Here is a 16,474-nt window from a genome sequence, read left to right as displayed (position 1 = left end):
CCGCCTCCACGCTCTGGCTCCGCCCCGCAGATCTAACCCACATGACCGGATGTCCCGCCCGCTGGCGTCACCTCGTCCCCCTCCACGGCTCCGCCCTCGCTGGGCGCCGATTGGCTCGTGGCGGCGGGAGGGGCGTGACCCCGGAAGGCGTGACGGCCAATGGGCCGCTAGCCCTGTGAGCGTCAGGCGGGCGCTGGAGGCGGCGTGGGTGCGGGGCCGGGGACGCGCGGGGGGGTTGGGGCTGGGGGTCCACGGGGTGCTGGGATCATGGGGGGTCCGTGGGGTGCTAAGAACATATGGGCACTGGGGGGGTGTCCAGGGTGAGGGGTTGGTGTGGTGCTGCGACCATGAGGGTACGGGAGGAGTGCGGGGGGTGCTGGCGCTGGGTGGCTCTAGGGTGGGGGGATATGGGGTGCTGGGACCATGGAGGCATTGTGGGGTTCAGCGTGGGGGTGGTCCGTGGGGTGCTGGGACCATGGGGGCACGGGGAGGTCCAGGGTGGGGGATCCGTTGGATGCTGGGACCATGGCGGCACTGGGCGTCCAATGTGAGGGCTCCGTGGAGTGCTGGGATGCTGGGACCATGAGTGGTCTGGGGGGTGCCCAGGGTGGGGGGTCCATGGGGTGCTGGGACTATGGAGGGTCTGGAAGGGTTTCGGAGGGTGCTTGGATCATGGGGGCATTGGGGCAGGTCCACGTGGGGGTCCGTGGAGTGATGGGACCATGTGGGCACTTGGAGGGTCCAGTGGGGGGGACCCATGGGGTGCTGGGATCGTGGGGGCATTGGGGGGCAGTAGGGAGTACTGGGACAAGAATGGATTGGGGAGTGAGCCTGTGGGAACATGTGTGGGCTCACTCCCAGGGATGGTGGGGAAGGGTCCCTTGCGGGGTAGAGGGGAGGCAGGACAGGCCCATGGGGTGCAAGGGGAAGTCTGTGAGGGGGGTGCCTGTGGAATGGGGGGGTCCGTGGGGCTGGGGGCAGCCACTTCCCTGCCTGCACCAGCCTGTCCCCCCAGGCAGGGAGTGCTCGCCGGCTCCACTGGACCCTGGAGCCTGCTGCCGCAACGGGAGGCACCTGCTGGAGCTGTGTCCCCCCCCCCCTTCCCGCCCCAGCTGGCACCATGGTGGAGTACCGGATCCGGCCGTACCGTGAGGAGGACTACGAGGCGGTGCGCGAGGTCTTCGCCACTGGCATGAGCGAGTATGCTCCGGCGCTGTGCCTGCACGTCCTGCGGCAGCCCTGGGTGCTGCTGGTGCTGGGCTGCACCTTCTGCCTGCTGCTAGCCAGCGCCCGCTCCCTGCTGCTGCCCATCCTGGCCATCACCCTCCTGCTGGCCCTGGCCCGGCACCTCCTGGGCTGCGCCTGGAGCACCTACATCGACCGCTGCCTCAGGGACGACCTGAGGGACATCGGGGCCGCCTACGCCGAGAGCGCCGGTGCCCGCTTCTGGGTGGCGGAGGTGGACGAGCAGGTAGTGGGCACGGTGGGCGTGCGGCCAGCCGACGACGGCGCCGAGGGGGAGCTGGCGTTGAAGAGGATGTCGGTGCGGAAGGACTACCGGGGCCTGGGCATCGCCACGGCGCTGGGCCGCACCGCGCTGGACTTTGCGCGGCAGCGCAGCTGCCGGGCCGTGGTGCTCAATACCCTGATGCTGCAGCACGAGGCTCGGGCCCTCTACGAGCGCCTGGGCTTCCGCCGGCACCGCCACTACATCCTGCCCACCGCCTATGGCCGCCTGGCCAACTGCACCATCACCACCTACCGCTACGACCTGGCCGTCAGACCCTGAGCCCCACCGCAGCAGCCGTGAGGCGGGGGCCATCGTGCCCTGGCACCGGCATGGCCACACGGGCTGTGCCACGGGATGCTGCTCTTGACTGTGCCTGCTGGATATGGTGCTGCTGTAGGGCAGTGGGTCCTGTCCCCCCACCGGCTCGTGCCTTGCCATGGAGCCGTGCAGGCGTTGCTTCTCAGGGAGTGTGCTGCACCCTGGCACGGGGGGTAGGGACCCTTGTGCCACACCGGGGGGGTGGTCTGTGGGGTGCAAGGGTGCCCCACCCCATGGCAGAGGAGGGTTCAGTCTCCCAGGAGGGGGTAAGGCTGTCCCCTGCCTGGCCCTGAGGGTGCCATGTCCCCTGGGGAGTGTCTGGCTACCCGGGAGAGACCCCCAGCTACGTGTTGTGTGCCCCCCCCCAGCTGCTCCATGGTGCCTGCGGGTCGGGCGCTGCCCTTGCGTGGGGTGGAGAAATAAAGGACCATCCACAGCGCTGGGCTGGGTCATTCTTCCCGTGCTGGTACAGGGTCCTGGGGTGGCCACCCCAGCAGGATGATGACAGTCCCCGGCACTGCAAGAAACCCTGTGGCATCCCCACAGGAAGGGTCCAGCACAGGGCTGGGGGGATGGCACCAAACTGGACCCACGGGGCACTGTAAGCCCACAGGGATGCTCATCCCACATTCCCCACAGAGCTGCTGTGCTGGTGGGGGTCCCCAGGGCAAGGGACAGCGCTCAGTCAGTTGCCAGTTGGTCCCCTGGGGTGGGGACGCACGCTCCTGGGGGCTGGTCATGCCCAAGGGCTCCTTGTGCCCCCCAGCTTGGACCCCAGTGGCCTTCGCTCAAGGGATGAAAGGTGACTTGGCCGTAAAACAAGCCCCAGCCCCCTGGCAGGGAGCCTGGCAGCACCGGGCACTGCTGCTTTTGCCAGTTGGGTCTGGACAGAGTCCACAGTGGGGCTGGGCTGGGTGGGTGCCATGGGGCTCAGCCCCCCCTGCAAAAGGGGAGCTCAGGGGGGAAAGGGCTGGGGGCTGCAGCAGCCGTTGGGAGCTGGCAAAGCCCCTATTATTCTGGCGAGGCTTCCCCCACCATGGGGGTCCAGTGCCGAAGCATCTCCTCCATTTGAGGTGGATGGGGGTGCTGGGCAGTGGTGGCCCGTCCTCCGCCACTGCCCGGGGCCCCAATCCCTGCACAGGAGTGAACCCCCCCGCTATTCAGCCACGCAAGGCTGAGCGTGACCCTATAACCTTCTCAAGGCTCGGTTTATGGCAGCATCCCGGTATCGGTGGGGGCGGCACCTCCCCTTCGGCGCCTGCGCCTGCCGAGTCCCTGGAGCCGCCGTCAGCCCGGGTAAGGGCCGAGCTGGGGGTGCAGCCCAGTGCTGTCACCGGAGCACCCCCACGCCCCGATATCAAGCTGGGCGACGTCCCCGAGGGTTGCACAACCATGGGCTGAACCGAGCCGGCATCTTTCTGAGGCGGCGGTGGGAGCCATCGGCACAGGCCAGCACCGGGAGAAGGAAGCAAAGCCCCCTCCCCGCCCCCCAACCCCGTGCAGGGGGTGTTGCTGGACCCCCCAGGTTCTGGCGAGAGACCCCTCCCCCACCCCGTTTTCCCGGAGGATCTGCACAGACGCAGTCCCTGGTTTGAGGAGCGGCAGAGCCGGTAGCAGCAGGTTGGGGGGGAGGGACTGGGAATTTGCCAAGGTGGGGGGTGCAGGGTGCCAGGACCCCGGGAGTAGGGGGGTGGTGCTGACGCGACGGTCCCCATTAGCCCCCAGTGATGCGGTCAGTGCAGACCCCCGCGGGGTTTTCAGCAGCTCGGGGCCACCAACGCCTTCCCCAGGGCAGGGGGAGCCATCCCCGCTCGGGCTCAGCCCTCCCCTCTCCCCCACCCGCGCAAACCCACTGCGCATCCTGAGCAGCCCCTGGGGGGTTCTGTGCCCGTCACTGCCCCCTTTGCCCTGCTCCTGCCATGGCACCGTGGGGCAAAGGATGAGCACCCAGGCAGCTGCCTCCCTTTGCCCAGGCTTTATCGTGCCACGGTTCCTGGGGAGCCGGCACCACCATTGGTGAGTGCCGGGGTCCTGGGGCTGCTCGGGGAGTAGGGGGGAGCAGGCACCCCCAGATCCTCCTGATCCTCCTTTCATCCCTCCCAGGCCCTGCTTCTCCCTCCTGGCCATCCCATCCAGAACCTGCTCCCTGCAGCCTGGGGTGTGCGGGATGAGTCTCTCTGTGTCCCCATCATGGGGGGCACAGGAGCCCCCAGCCCACTTTGCCTCTGCCTTCATGGAGACACCCATGTAGGACCACCCCCCTGGCATGGCTGCTGCTCCAGTGCCGGGGGAAGCAGGGAAAACTGAGATGAGACGGGTGATGGTTGGAGAGGGTTCCCCAGGGGGAAAGAGAGGGGTGGGAGGAGGAATGGGGCAGGGGGGTTGGGGCAGGAACCCCACAAGGGGCCAGGATTCCCAGGTGCCCACCCCTTGTGAGGCTGGTGCTGTTGGTTTTTAGCGGGAAGAGGGTAACTATGCTGGTGGGGCAATGCAGAGCACAGGCTGGTGCCCAGCTGATGGGAGCTTACATGGCTATACGGTGCTCGGGCATTGATCCCAGCCCATTTGCCAACCATGCCATCCTGCCGATGGAGTCTGGGGATGCCCTGGGGTTCCCCATCTGAGGTGGGCACTGCCCTGACACCCCCATGCCATGCCACAGGTGCCAGCAGCCCATGGCGTCCTACCGCATCCGGCAGTACCGGGAGAAGGACTACGACGCCGTGCGGACCCTCTTCGCCCGCGGCATCTTGGAGCACGCGCCGGCTGGCTACCGCCACATCCTGCGCTCGGCGCGGGCGCAGTTGGGGTTGCTGGTCCTTTTCGCGGCGGTGCGGGCAGCTGCTGGCTACTGGGTGCTAGGGCTGGCAGCTGTGGCCCTGGCACTGGCGGCCACCTGGCCCGTGGTCCGCTCTTTCAGCACCTCCTACGTGCAACAGGCGCTGAGCACCGACCTCTGCGACATCTCCACCAGCTACCTGCGGGCACCCGACTCCTGCTTCTGGGTGGCAGAGGCCGGGGGGACCGTGGTGGGCATGGTGGCTGTGGCACCCCCACAGGATCCGGCTGAGAGAGGGGTGGCCCTGGAGCTGAAGCGAATGTCGGTCAGCAAGGACTACCGGGGCCGGGGCGTCTCCAAAGCGCTCTGCGGGGAGGTGCTGCGCTTCGCCCGGGCAAGGGGCTACGGGGCAGTTGTCCTCTCTACCTCCATGGTGCAGGTGGCCGCCCAGCGGCTCTACGAGGGCCAGGGCTTCAGGAAGGTGGGCACCTTCAGCCCCTCGCTGCTCGGCAGCCTCCTCTGCTTCCAGATCTTCCACTACCGCTGCGACCTGCCCGGTGGCACCACGGCCCCACCACGCTAGATGCTGCCACTGCACCCTGTCCCCAGCGCCCAAGGCACTGCCACGGCACATCCCGCCATGTCCCCAGTGCACAAGGTGCAGCTGTGTCACTCTTGGTCCCAGCCATGCCACGCAAGGCACCCCAAACCCTGGCCCTGGCATGTGGCACCCCCAGCCCTGGCACCACAGTGGCACCTGCATGGGCTTGGAAGTGGGGGGCGGGGGCCATGCCTGGCCGGGCTGCTGGGGCTGTTCCTAGTTTTCTAGAAATAAACGTAGAGACCCGTGGGAGTGCCGCGTGGGGTGTGTGTGTACGTGGGTCTGCCCCTGCGTGGGTGCCTCTGCAAGCCCGTGCGCTGCATGCGTGTGCACACGTGGCCGCGCAGGCATGTTTGCATGTGTGCGTGTGTGTGTCCGCATGTGCCTGCACACCCGTGTGCGTGTGTGCACATGCGTGCCCATGCATGCCAGCCTGCCTGTGCCCACTGTCCCTGCCCGCACACGCCTGCCTGCCCCCCCCACTGCCCACCACCTGCCTGGCATGGGGCTGGGAATAACCTGGGAGATTCCCCCCGGATCGGCAGTGCCTGCTCTGCCCGTGGGAAGGGCCCAGCGCCGTCCCTGAGGCATCCCGGGGGGACACCTTGGGGGACAGGGGACGTCTTGGGGGACAGGGGACATCTGGGGGGACAAGTGCACCCCGGGTGCCCAGGGCAGGAGGATGCTCGTGCTGGGGATGGGGGAACCAGGGACCCCGGGGGTGCTGGAGGGGTTTGGGGGGTGTCATCCAGGGATGGCGGCAGGGGACACCTCCGGGGGAGGGGACACCTCCACGGGACGGGACACCCCAGGCGCACAAGACTCCGTGGTCACGGGACTCCCAGGCCCAAAACCGTGCGGGCCGCCGTGCCCTCACTTAAGATGGCGGCGGCGCCGACTTGCCATACCCTCACTGAAGATGGTCGCGGTTCTCGTTCACCGCCCCACCCCTCCCCTCCAATCCTCGCCGTGCCCTCACTCAAGATGGCGGCGTCAGGGCCGGCGTCGCGGCGGGGCGGGGCGGGCGGAAGCGCCGGCGAGAAGCGCAGGTAGAGGCCGCCCGGCCCGGCACCATGGACTGTTACACGGCCAACTGGAACCCGCTGGGCGAGGATGCCTTCTACCGGTGAGGGGCGGCGGGGGGCGGCCCGGGCCCGGTACGGGACAGAGGCAGCGCCTCTCCGTCCCTGGGGCCGGGCAGGGGGTCCCGGGGCCGGTCGGGTGGGTCTTGGGGCCGGCTGTGGAGCCGCTCGGGGGTTCTCAGGGCTGATCATGGGCCTTGGGGCTGGCAGGGGGGTCTTGGGGCAGGTGGACCCACTGGTCCCAGGGCAGCCGTGGGTCTTGGGGCTGGCTGGGGGTCCCGGGGCTGGTCAGGAGGGTGGGCACCATCCCCATCCCTTGCTCTGCCGCCTGCCCACCCATCTGTCCACCGCCTGCCCACCCATCTGTCCACCACCTGCAGGAAGTTCGAGCTGTACACCATGGAGTGGAACCTGAAGGAGGACCTGCAGGACTGCCTGGTGGCAGCCGCCCCATATGGGGGACCCATAGGTAGGGTCGGGCCCCGGCACCCCAGGACCCTCCGCTGGGGCAGGAGCTGTCCTAGACCCCCAGTGGTGATGGCAGAGGGGCCATGGCTTAGATGGACTGTCCCATCCCACCCACAGCTCTGCTGAAGAACAACTCCCGGAAGGAGAAATCCCCCAGCGCTCGCCCGCTGCTGGAGATCTACTCAGCCTCGGGGCTTCTCCTGGCCAGCATCCCGGTGAGATGGCTCGGGGGTGGCTGCCCCCCCCTTTAAGCTGCCCCTTGAGTGCTCCTTGGAGGTCTGTGATGTGCCAGGGAGCTTGGGACAGTCCCGGCTGCCCCTCAGAGGGTGCTGGAGGCTGTAGCTCTCTGCCCCTCACAGTGATAAGCCAGGCAGAGGGACTGTGGAAGGGCTCGCCGGTGGCACCAAAGGCTGTATGGCTGGGTTATGGGCTGGGTGTTGTAGGTGTATCACTGGGCTGCGAGGCTGGCAGTCGCCTCTGCCTGTACCACTTGCTTGCATGCCCCTGGGCAGCTCCTCCAGTCTCTCCACGGGAAAGCAGGATGCTGCCACATGTCCTTGGCACCCTAAGCTCTCCAAGGTGATGGTTCTGTGCGGCTCCTGCAGCTGCCGAAGCCCCCTGAAAGTTTTGGAGAAGCTGCTCAGACATGATGGTGTGTCCGAGGGGGGCACAGGAAAAGCTGCAGGGAGAAGGGAGGCTGCAGTGTTGGGGGGGGGGCGGGAGCCTCAGCATTGGCACGGCAGGAGCATCCTCCCTTTCCTGCTGTCCAGGGCTGGGGTGGACACAGGGCAGTGAGGAAGTGGAGGGACAGGGAAAGTTGCCATGATTGCAAGGCCCTGCAAAGCCGGGGCAGCCAGGAGCATCAGAGCTGCAGATACCCAACCGTGGCTGTTGGCTTCATGTATGTCTCCTAGAGGAATACCTCTGGGGCTGTGCCACGGGTGAGGCGAGCAGCCCCTGCAGCTCACGTGTCTCCTGCCCGCAGTGGAAGAGCGGCCAGCTGGTGCAGCTGGGCTGGACAGCCAGCGAGGACCTGCTGTGCATCCAAGAGGATGGCACCGTTCTCATCTACAACCTCTTCTGCGAGTTCAAGCGACACTTCAGCATGGGCAATGTGAGTGGGGCAGGACAGGGAGCTCAAGAGATGCCCAGGATTGGGTTCGTGTGACAGAGAGTCAACCACTGCGAGGCTCCCCTGAGCACTCCCCCAGCATCGTGGGGTGCAGCGGGGAGTCTGGGTCTCTCCCAGCCTCCTTGCAGGGCTGCCTGCCTTCGGGAATGAGCTGGCAACTGTCCCCGTGACTCCTGGGGGGTGCTTCGCTGCAGGAGTGAGGCCCGTCTGAGCTGGGACACTTACCACCAGTGCAGCACAGGGGTGGGCTCGCTCCTCCCTGGGGTGGTTTTGTTCCCAGAGCAGCGGTAGCAGCGTGGTGCCGAGCCCAGGCTGCCCAGGCTCAGGCCCAGCTCTCTCTCTCTGGTACAGGAGGTGCTGCAGAACCACGTGCTGGAGGCGAAGGTCTTCCACACGGAGTATGGCACTGGCGTGGCCATCCTCACCGGGGCGTACCGCTTCTCCCTGACCACCAACATTGACGACCTGAAGCTGCGCAGGATGCCTGAGGTTCCCGGTGCGTCCCCTCCCTGCTGCCTCCGGCTCTGGCTGGGTGCAGGGGACTGATGCTGGTGCCCGGCAGGTCTGCAGAAGCCTCCCTCCTGCTGGGCCGTGCTGTCCCAGGACAGAGTCACCATCGTCCTGCTGGCGGTCGGACAGGACCTCTACCTCCTGGACAACACCTCCTGCTCCGTGGTGGTGAGTGAGCTGCAGTGGCCAGTCGTGGGGAGCAGGGTGGTTTGCAGTCCCCCACACCCACTGGCAGGTCCTTCCCCTGTCTCCTGCTGTCCTGTGGGATGCTCTCCAGCCCCCAGAACTTGATGGCAGTTCCTTCCTTCTGCTGTCCCACAGCATGTACAGCAGGGACATCTGGCCCCATCCTGGCTAGGGGCAAAGGAGTGAGGATTGAGTGGGCGCAGGGTGGGAAGGGACACCCGCTCTGACCAATTTGCTCATGCAGCATTGGTGCTGGTGTGTGGCATGTCCTGTGTCCCCAGAGCCTGCCCCCCAAGTGTGACCCTCACTCTTTCCCTGTCCCAGACCCCCCCTGGCATGAGTCCCTCTGCTGGCGCCTATCTGCAGATGGCCGTGTCCTTCAACTACCGCTGCCTGGCGCTCTTCACTGACACTGGCTACATCTGGATGGGGCTGGCCACGCTGAAGGTGAGTGTCTCCCTTCCCTCCCCATCGCGAGGCGTTAGGGTGTCAGCCCTCCCTCCCCTCCTCTCCCTGTCTAGCAGATGGACCCAGCAGGGTGGGGTGTCCAAGCAGATTCCCTCAGGGTCCCTATGGACTCGGGGCTGCAGGTCAGCCTCACTGCTGCCCACAGGCGTCTGCACTCCCGCCCTCGGAAGATCCACTCTCTTTTGTTCTTTGCCTGATTTTATACTTTACTCCCCTCTTTTTGTGTTTCTGGACCTACCTCTTTGCTGGCCTTGCACCTCCCTTTCTCTGTCCAAACTCCTCTCAGATAAACAGTCCACTGCCAATTACTTTTTCCGTACCAGTCACAGTTCTGTTTCATCCATACCCAAATTTGCTGATCCTCATACTGTTTCCTGGGCAGTCTCAGCCTTCCCACCAGTGCTGTGGTCACTTCAGTGTAGGGGCCTTGCTTGCAAGTCATGATTCCACACTGCAAATTCCCCCGCATTGTGGGGCTCATGCTGGTGAGGTGCTGGATGCCCTCCATGTCCTCCGAGACCAATCCTCCTTTCACCTTCATTCACTTACTTGCTCTACGTGCGGTCAGTCTGTGCACACACGATGCCGCCTGTCCCTGCACCGCTGTCCCCCTGACCCATCTCTCTCCCGCCACAGGAGAAGCTCTGCGAGTTCAACAGCACCATCCGATCTCCACCCAAGCAGATGGTTTGGTGAGTGGTTTCCCTGCCAGCCCACTCTGCTCCCGGCTGTGCCCACCCGTACTCCTCCGGTACCCCAAGCCCTTGCCAGGGTGTGCTCGGCTCTGTGGCCACCCTGCTGCCTCCCTGGGACAAGCAGGACCCTCTCATGTCCCTGCTTCAGGTGCGGGGGACTGCAGCGGGGCCAGGGTTAAGCTGGGGCTGGGTCTCCCCAACAGGTGCATGCGTCCCCGGAGCCGGCAGCGTGCCGTGGTGGTGACCTGGGACCGGCAGCTGATGGTGGCAGGGAACTCCACAGAGTGCATCCAGTATCCTTTGGGGAAGAGGGACTCGTGGTGTTTCTGAAGGCCAGCCCGGACTGCGAGCATCCTTGGTCCTTCCTTGCACCACCGCCATCTGTCACAGGCACTGGTGTCCCTGGTGGGCCCCTTGGTGTCAGCAACCTCCCAGCACACTCAGAAGAGGTTGTCGTTGTTACTCTCCTCTGCAGTTCTGTCACAATCTCCCCTGCCTGGCCCCAGCCAGCCTGGTCCTGTACACCAGCAAAAACCTCTCCTGTTTGCCCCCTGGGCCTTTGTCCCCCTTCTCCGAATCTTCCCACTGAGGAGAACCCGCTTCCCCTCGGCTCCGAGAGTAGAGCTGGTGCTGGCAGCCACTAAAGCTCCTGCTGCAGGGAGCACTGTCCCTGACGAGGTCTGGTCCCAATTCCCCAAGGGTGAGGACTGCCATGGGTGGGGGAATTTCTGTCCCTCCAAGTGCTGATCCTGTGCCCTGCCGTGGAAAGGCAGGGATGGGAATTCCAGGGGGTAACTCCGTGGCAGCGCTGGGGCTGGCCCTTGGCAGGCTGGGTTGCACCCAGAGCCACTTTCTTCCCACAAGCCCTTACCGGCAAGCACAGGTTTGTCCTGGATGAAGACTCCTACCTGGTCCCCGAGCTGGACGGGGTCCGGATATTGTCTCGCACCTCCCACGAGTTCCTGCACGAGATCCCAGGTGAGATGGCATGGGGTGGAGAGGCTGAGTGGGACCCCCTACACCCGGGCAGGCAGGTCTCTCCTGCACTGCTCAGTGCCCCTGACTGTGCCAGCTCTGTGTGCGGGGTCCAGCCTGCCCAGCCCTTTCTGGAGGCTCAGGAGGGGGTGAGAGCCCCACAGCAGAGTAGAGCCGTGCCCTGAGCCGCACCAGCCCTCTAGTGCAGGGCTGTGAACCCAGTCCCTTGTCTGGCCCTGGTCTCCCTCCTTCCCCAGCACTGTGCCAGTTCTGGTCCCCTCCTTTGCCAGCTCTGCCAAGTCCCTGTGTCCTGAGCAAGTCCCTGTGTCCTGAGCAAGGCCCTGCAGGCTGCCACCTCCCCCTCCTGCTGCTAGAGACCCTATGCTTTGAGCAGAGGCCTGGCACAGCTCAGCACACCTGTTCCTCATCTCCTGCACTGCTGCCACCCTTGTGTTTCCAGAGTGGAGGTCCCATGGCTCTGCTGGGGGGAATAGCTCCTTGGGACCTGCGTGTCCTGGCAGCTGTCCCTATCTGGGGCAGCCTCTTATGCGTTTCTTTTCCCTGTCTTTGTAGAGGCCAGCCAGGAGATCTTCAAGATCGCCTCCATGGCCCCAGGGGCACTTCTGCTGGAGGCACAGAAGGAGTACGAGGTACGGCCTGCTGTCCCGCTCCTGCCTGCTCCTGAGAGGCGGGGGTCTCTCCAATGCAAACCACAGTGACGGGAAGGGGGAGATCCCTGCTGGGCTGAGGTGCCACGGCAAGGGCTCCCTTGGTCCCCCAGTCCCAGGGGTGCCGGGGCTCCCAGGGCTCACCCTGGCTGGTGAGCGTCCTGCTGCTCTCCCTATGGGCTGTGCTCCCCTGCAGAAGGAGAGCCAGAAGGCAGACGAATACTTGCGGGAGATCAAGGATCAGAAGCTACTTCCAGAGGCAGTGAGCCAGTGCATCGAGGCAGCCGGCTACGAGCACGAACCGGACACCCAGAAGTCGCTGCTGAGGGTGAGCGAGGTGGAGGGAGGCTGCGGCTCAGGACAGTTTCCCCCCAGCTGGTGGTCGTGCCATGGCTGGCACAGCCCCAGCACTGCGTGCCTCTTCCTGCAGGCAGCCTCCTTCGGGAAGTGCTTCATCGACAAGTTCCCTCCAGAGAGCTTCGTGCGCATGTGCCAGGACCTGCGGGTGCTCAACGCCATCCGGGACTACCAGATCGGCATCCCCCTCACCTTCACCCAGTATCCTCCGTGAGATGGGCACATGGGTGGTGACCCCAGGGTGGGTGCAAAATCTGGCCTGGGCAGGATCAGTGTTGTTTGGGGCTTCGGCCCTGCTGGGGCAGCCACCTCGTAGGTGGAGTGAGTGAGGTGGGGTGGAGAGAGCTGCAGAGCCACTTAGCTGCCAGCCATGCAGGATTTGGGCACCAGCTGTGCCCCAGGGCCCATGGCAGGGGTCTGTAGCTGAGACCTCTACGCTCATCACACCCCACAGAGCTGGCCTGTGGTGCTTGCAGAGCTGAACCAGCCCTACAGCCATGTGTGCCGGGGCTGGCCCACTGGTGCCAGGCGGTGATGCTGCCATGAAGGGGGCAGGCACCCAGGACACATTGCCTGCGCTGTGTGGGGTTTTGCAGTTCCAGATGTCCCTTGACTGTCCCCTCAGATACAAGCGGCTCACCATCGAGGTCCTGCTGGACAGGTAAGGGTCCCCACGAGCTGGACAGGACAGCTCTGTCCCCAGTCAGCCTGTACCAAGGCAGTCCCCATCCCCGCAGTCCCCATCCCCGCAGTCCCCATCCCCGCAGTCCCCATCCCCATGGCCGGGGACAGAGCGGGCTCTGAGCACCCAGGGCCCTCCCCCGCTGAGGCCGGCCGAGCTGCCCAACTCCCCAGATCCATGTGGGGTCATGCTGCTGACCCCCCCATGTGCCACACCAGGCTGGTTCTGCGGCGGCTCTACCCTCTGGCCATCAGGATCTGCGAGTACCTGCGCCTCTCGGAGATCCAAGGTGTCAGCCGCATCCTGGCCCACTGGGCCTGCTACAAGGTAAGGAGGTGTCTTGGAGGGCTCTCTCCATCTGGGGCTCTGCAGGGACCTCTCCACTCATGCCCTTCTAGGTGCAGCAGAAGGACAAGTCTGATGAGGAGGTGGCCCACGCCATCAACCAGAAGCTGGGCGACACACCAGGCATCTCCTACTCTGAGATTGCTGCCCGGGCTTACGACTGTGGCAGGACAGAGCTGGCCATCAAGGTCTCTTGGCTGGGGCTGCGGCATGTCCAGCTGAGTGGTGGGATGGCTGGAAGGGTCACATGCGGTGGCCATCTACTGATCACCCCTCTGCCACCTGCAGCTGCTGGAGTATGAGCCACGTTCTGGAGAGCAGGTCCCGCTGCTGCTGAAGATGAAGCGGAGCAAGCTGGCCCTCAGCAAAGCCATCGAGAGCGGGGACACTGATCTGGGTAAGGGTCAGGGCTGGGCAGAGGAGGAGGGGGCTTTGGCATCTTGGGGAACCTGTTCATGGCTTTGTGCCTTGTGGGATGGGGGTGGTGGGAGCTGCTTGAGCCCTACGGGACAGTGCTCACCCTCAGCACGGGGCTCTGCCCTGCACCTGGACATGCCCTCACTCCCCTCCTGGTGCTGCTCCATGGGGCCAGCCATGTGAGGGCAGGGTCCCCATCCCTCCATCCTGAACCTGAACGCCATTATCTGCCCCAGTCTACACCGTTGTGCTCCACCTGAAGAACGAGCTGAATCGTGGCACCTTCTTCATGACGCTGCAGAACCAGCCGGTGGCCCTGAGCCTGTACCGCCAGGTAGGGGCTGCCACCACGTGCCTGGCCCCCTGGAGCCACCGTGGTGTCTGCCCCCATATGCCCTAACCCCGCCATTGCTCCCCAGTTCTGCAAGCACCAGGAGCGGGAGACACTGAAAGATCTGTATAACCAGGATGACAATCACCAGGAGCTTGGCAACTTCCATGTCCACTCCAGCTACTCAGAGAAGGTCTGTGCCTGGCAGCGGCAGGAGGAGTGAGGAGGAAGGGCTGGCAGGCTCCGGGCTGGTGGCTCTTCACCCAGGGAGCCACGTGGCCATGGAGAGACAGTGTGCTGGGAAAGGGGCAGGGCGTGATTTCACGCCTGGTGGCTGCCTCTGCCCCATGCAGCCTAGTGGCACCATCTGGGTGTTTGCAGCCAGAGGGTTTCCACCCTCCCCATGCTCAGGTGGGCTCCAGGTGTGGGAAGGGAGCTTCCCACCTCCTACACCAGGGCCATCGTCCCCTCAAGCCTCTGTGCTAGCAGTGCCTGTCTTGCATGTATAGGGGAGGTCAGGATCCCACCCAGGGCAAGGCAGGGCCCAGCCCCTTTGCCCATCTCTGGGGATCAAAGCAAAGCATCACAGAGCTGGAGCTTCACTTTGGCTGTGTCTCGACACCAGGCATCTCTCCTGCCCTGCCTGGGGGGCTCTGAGGGTGCTGCCCCATCCCTGCAGCATGGCAGCTGTGCTAGCAGGGGGTGAACTGAACGTGATCTCTGTCCCCAGCGCATTGAAGGGCGGGTAGGAGCTCTGCAGAACGCAGTGGACGAGTACTACAAAGCCAAGAATGAGTTTGCTGCCAAGGTCAGTGGAGCCAGGAGGTGACATGGGGGACCCCTGCTATCCTGGGGCTGGGCAGGAGCAGAGCTGGGCATCACCGGCGAGCTTGGAGCTTTGGCTGTGCCACATCTGCTTGACATGGCACTCCAGGTCCCCCTGCCCTGCTCTACAGCTGAGGCTGGGTGGGCTGCTGCCATCACTTGCTTGGGCAGGGACGCTCTGGGCCCCATGGGCAGAGCTGGGACGAGGACCCTTTAGGTTGTCACTTTGCTCCATAGGCCACAGAGGATCAGATCAAGCTCCTGCGGCTCCAGCGACACCTCCAGGAGGACTTTGACAAGCCCTACCTCGACCTCTCACTGCATGACACCGTCTCCAACCTCATCCTGGATGGCCACCACAAGCGAGCTGAGCAGCTCTACCGGGACTTCAAGATCCCTGACAAGAGGTCAGTCCCGGGGGGGGGCTCCTCCATGCAGTGCTGGGGGCTCACCCTGTGCAGGAGCCATGCTGTGGGGCTGGGGTTGGGGGGCTGCAGGGTGCTGGCAGCTAGAGGAACCAGCTTGACCTGTGTCCCCAGGTACTGGTGGCTGAAGATCAGTGCCCTGGCCAACCGCGGCGACTGGGAGGAGATGGAGAAATTCTCCAAGAGCAAGAAGTCGCCCATTGGGTACCTGGTAAGAGCTTTCCCTGTGGGAGGGGGACCAGCCCTGCCCTATGGGTGGCTGTGGGGCTGGGCCAGGCTGTGGGGCAGCAGGAGGGCACTGCTTGGAGCAGCCTGGGCAGGCTGGCATGGGGAAAGCGCTGAAGCTGGGGGTCAGCTCTGCACCCCCCTACTCCGCACCCCTCTCCTGTCCTCTCCAGCCCTTTGTGGAGATCTCAGTGAAGCACCACAACCGCTACGAGGCCAAGAAGTACGCACCCCGTGTCACCCCCGAACAGCGTGTCAAGGCCTTCGTCCTTGTGGGGTGCGTAAGCTTGGCCCCAGCCCCGGGGCAGCTGGGGGAGTGTGGGGGCAGCTCAGGGTGTGTGGGGCAGGATCGTCCCCAGGAGCAGCTGGTTCCTTGTGCAGCATGGCTGGGGCCTTGGGGAGCTCAGGGGGGAGCCAGGGGTGGATGAGACCCCCTGGGAGGGGACACCCCCTGGGAGGGACACCCCCTGGGAGGGGACACCCTGAGCCTCGTCCTCTGCAGCCGGTGTGGGTTGCCTGCCCTTGCTGGGGCTGGTGCCTACAGGACATGGGGGAACGGTGGCTGGGGGGCTGGCTCCTGTCCCCCTTCCTGTCCCCCTTCCTGTCCCCACACCACCCCCAGCTCCCCTGCTCTGCCCCAGGGACCTGGACCAGGCGGCCGATGCTGCCATCGAGCACAAGAACGAGACGGAGATGAACTTTGTCCTGTCCAAGTGCACTGCCAGCACTGACACAGCAGTGGTGGAGAAGCTGAACCGTGCCCGGGCCCAGCTCCTGAAGAAATGAGCCCAACCCAGGGGCCCTGCCATGGCCCCCTGCCCACCGTGCACTCCTGAGGGGGCTCCAGCCCCCGCGTCCTGCCATTGGGGCCACTTGGGGCTTCTCAGCCCTGTCCCCCCAGCCCAGGCTGCTGCTCACCCTGGCTCCCCCTTGCTGTGGGGTGCCTGTGCCCGGGCAGAAGGTTGTCTGCGTCCTTCACCGGGGCTGGGGTCACCCTGGCAGCGTCCATCTTGCAGCTGGCACCAGGTCTTCCTCCCCAGCTGGGAAGCATGGCAGCCACCCTCCTGGTGCCTGCCTGGGGCGTAAGGTCGAGCCCCCCTCCCTCTTGCCATGTGCCCCCCTCCCTTCTCGTTCAATAAAGAGAAGAACTCGCTGTCCTGCCTCCTGGTGAGAAATGCTCAGCGTCCCCATTACCCCCCTCCCCCGTCCCCCAGCCTGCAGGAGGGCTGGGGGGACACCGGCTCCGGGGCAGGGTTACATGGGGGAGGCTGTAGGGCATTCATGGAGGGGCACTACGGTGCGGGGAGGCGTGCTAGGGTTTGGAAGGAGGGATCCCTGGCTGTGTCCAGAATGCCCTGAGGTGGTGGGACCCCGGCGGGTCCTTGCTGGGGTGGGGGTGTGTCCTCCCTGTCCCTCCCGCCCATCCGCTAGGGGGCGCTGCAGCGCGCGCCTCGGCCCCGCCCCTTCCGCCCCAC

At 65.2% G+C, this 16,474-nt stretch overlaps 3 protein-coding genes across 4 annotated transcripts; all 3 read left to right on the top strand.

Annotated features, from left to right (window-relative positions):
• Positions 1–159: 159 nt before the first annotated feature.
• Positions 160–1,789, top strand: LOC141464999 (probable N-acetyltransferase camello). The gene is given in 2 exon segments (XM_074148176.1): positions 160–208; positions 1,113–1,789. Coding segments are annotated over 2 exon segments (726 nt in total).
• A 1,322-nt stretch (positions 1,790–3,111) lies between these two features.
• On the top strand, positions 3,112–5,459 carry LOC141464979 (N-acetyltransferase 8-like). The gene is made up of 2 exons (XM_074148155.1): positions 3,112–3,438; positions 4,491–5,459. The coding sequence occupies exon 2, from the start codon at positions 4,504–4,506 to the stop codon at positions 5,188–5,190; it is 687 nt and encodes a 228-aa protein (XP_074004256.1). The 5' UTR covers positions 3,112–3,438; positions 4,491–4,503; the 3' UTR covers positions 5,191–5,459.
• A 787-nt stretch (positions 5,460–6,246) lies between these two features.
• Positions 6,247–16,153, top strand: VPS16 (VPS16 core subunit of CORVET and HOPS complexes). 2 transcript variants are annotated; one of them, XM_074147355.1, is made up of 24 exons: positions 6,247–6,334; positions 6,671–6,759; positions 6,876–6,973; positions 7,744–7,872; positions 8,242–8,386; positions 8,453–8,568; positions 8,911–9,033; positions 9,691–9,746; positions 9,953–10,042; positions 10,633–10,727; positions 11,298–11,374; positions 11,589–11,720; positions 11,823–11,950; positions 12,375–12,410; positions 12,650–12,758; positions 12,830–12,964; positions 13,065–13,173; positions 13,430–13,527; positions 13,613–13,717; positions 14,255–14,332; positions 14,587–14,756; positions 14,889–14,985; positions 15,173–15,276; positions 15,641–16,153. In XM_074147355.1, the coding sequence occupies exons 1-24, from the start codon at positions 6,282–6,284 to the stop codon at positions 15,783–15,785; spliced, it is 2,517 nt and encodes an 838-aa protein (XP_074003456.1). In that variant the 5' UTR covers positions 6,247–6,281; the 3' UTR covers positions 15,786–16,153. The 2 variants fall into 2 exon arrangements, with proteins under 2 accessions (XP_074003456.1, XP_074003457.1); XM_074147356.1 differs by lacking the exons at positions 10,633–10,727; positions 11,298–11,374; positions 11,589–11,720; positions 11,823–11,950 and having other exon boundaries at positions 6,282–6,334; positions 15,641–16,147.
• Positions 16,154–16,474: the final 321 nt, after the last annotated feature.

This window comes from Numenius arquata, chromosome 5 (genome assembly GCF_964106895.1).
Source record: "Numenius arquata chromosome 5, bNumArq3.hap1.1, whole genome shotgun sequence".
Classification (NCBI taxonomy): Eukaryota; Metazoa; Chordata; class Aves; order Charadriiformes; family Scolopacidae; genus Numenius; species Numenius arquata.
Note: the sequence above shows the minus strand (reverse complement) of the source record. Positions and strands in the feature narration are given on the sequence as shown.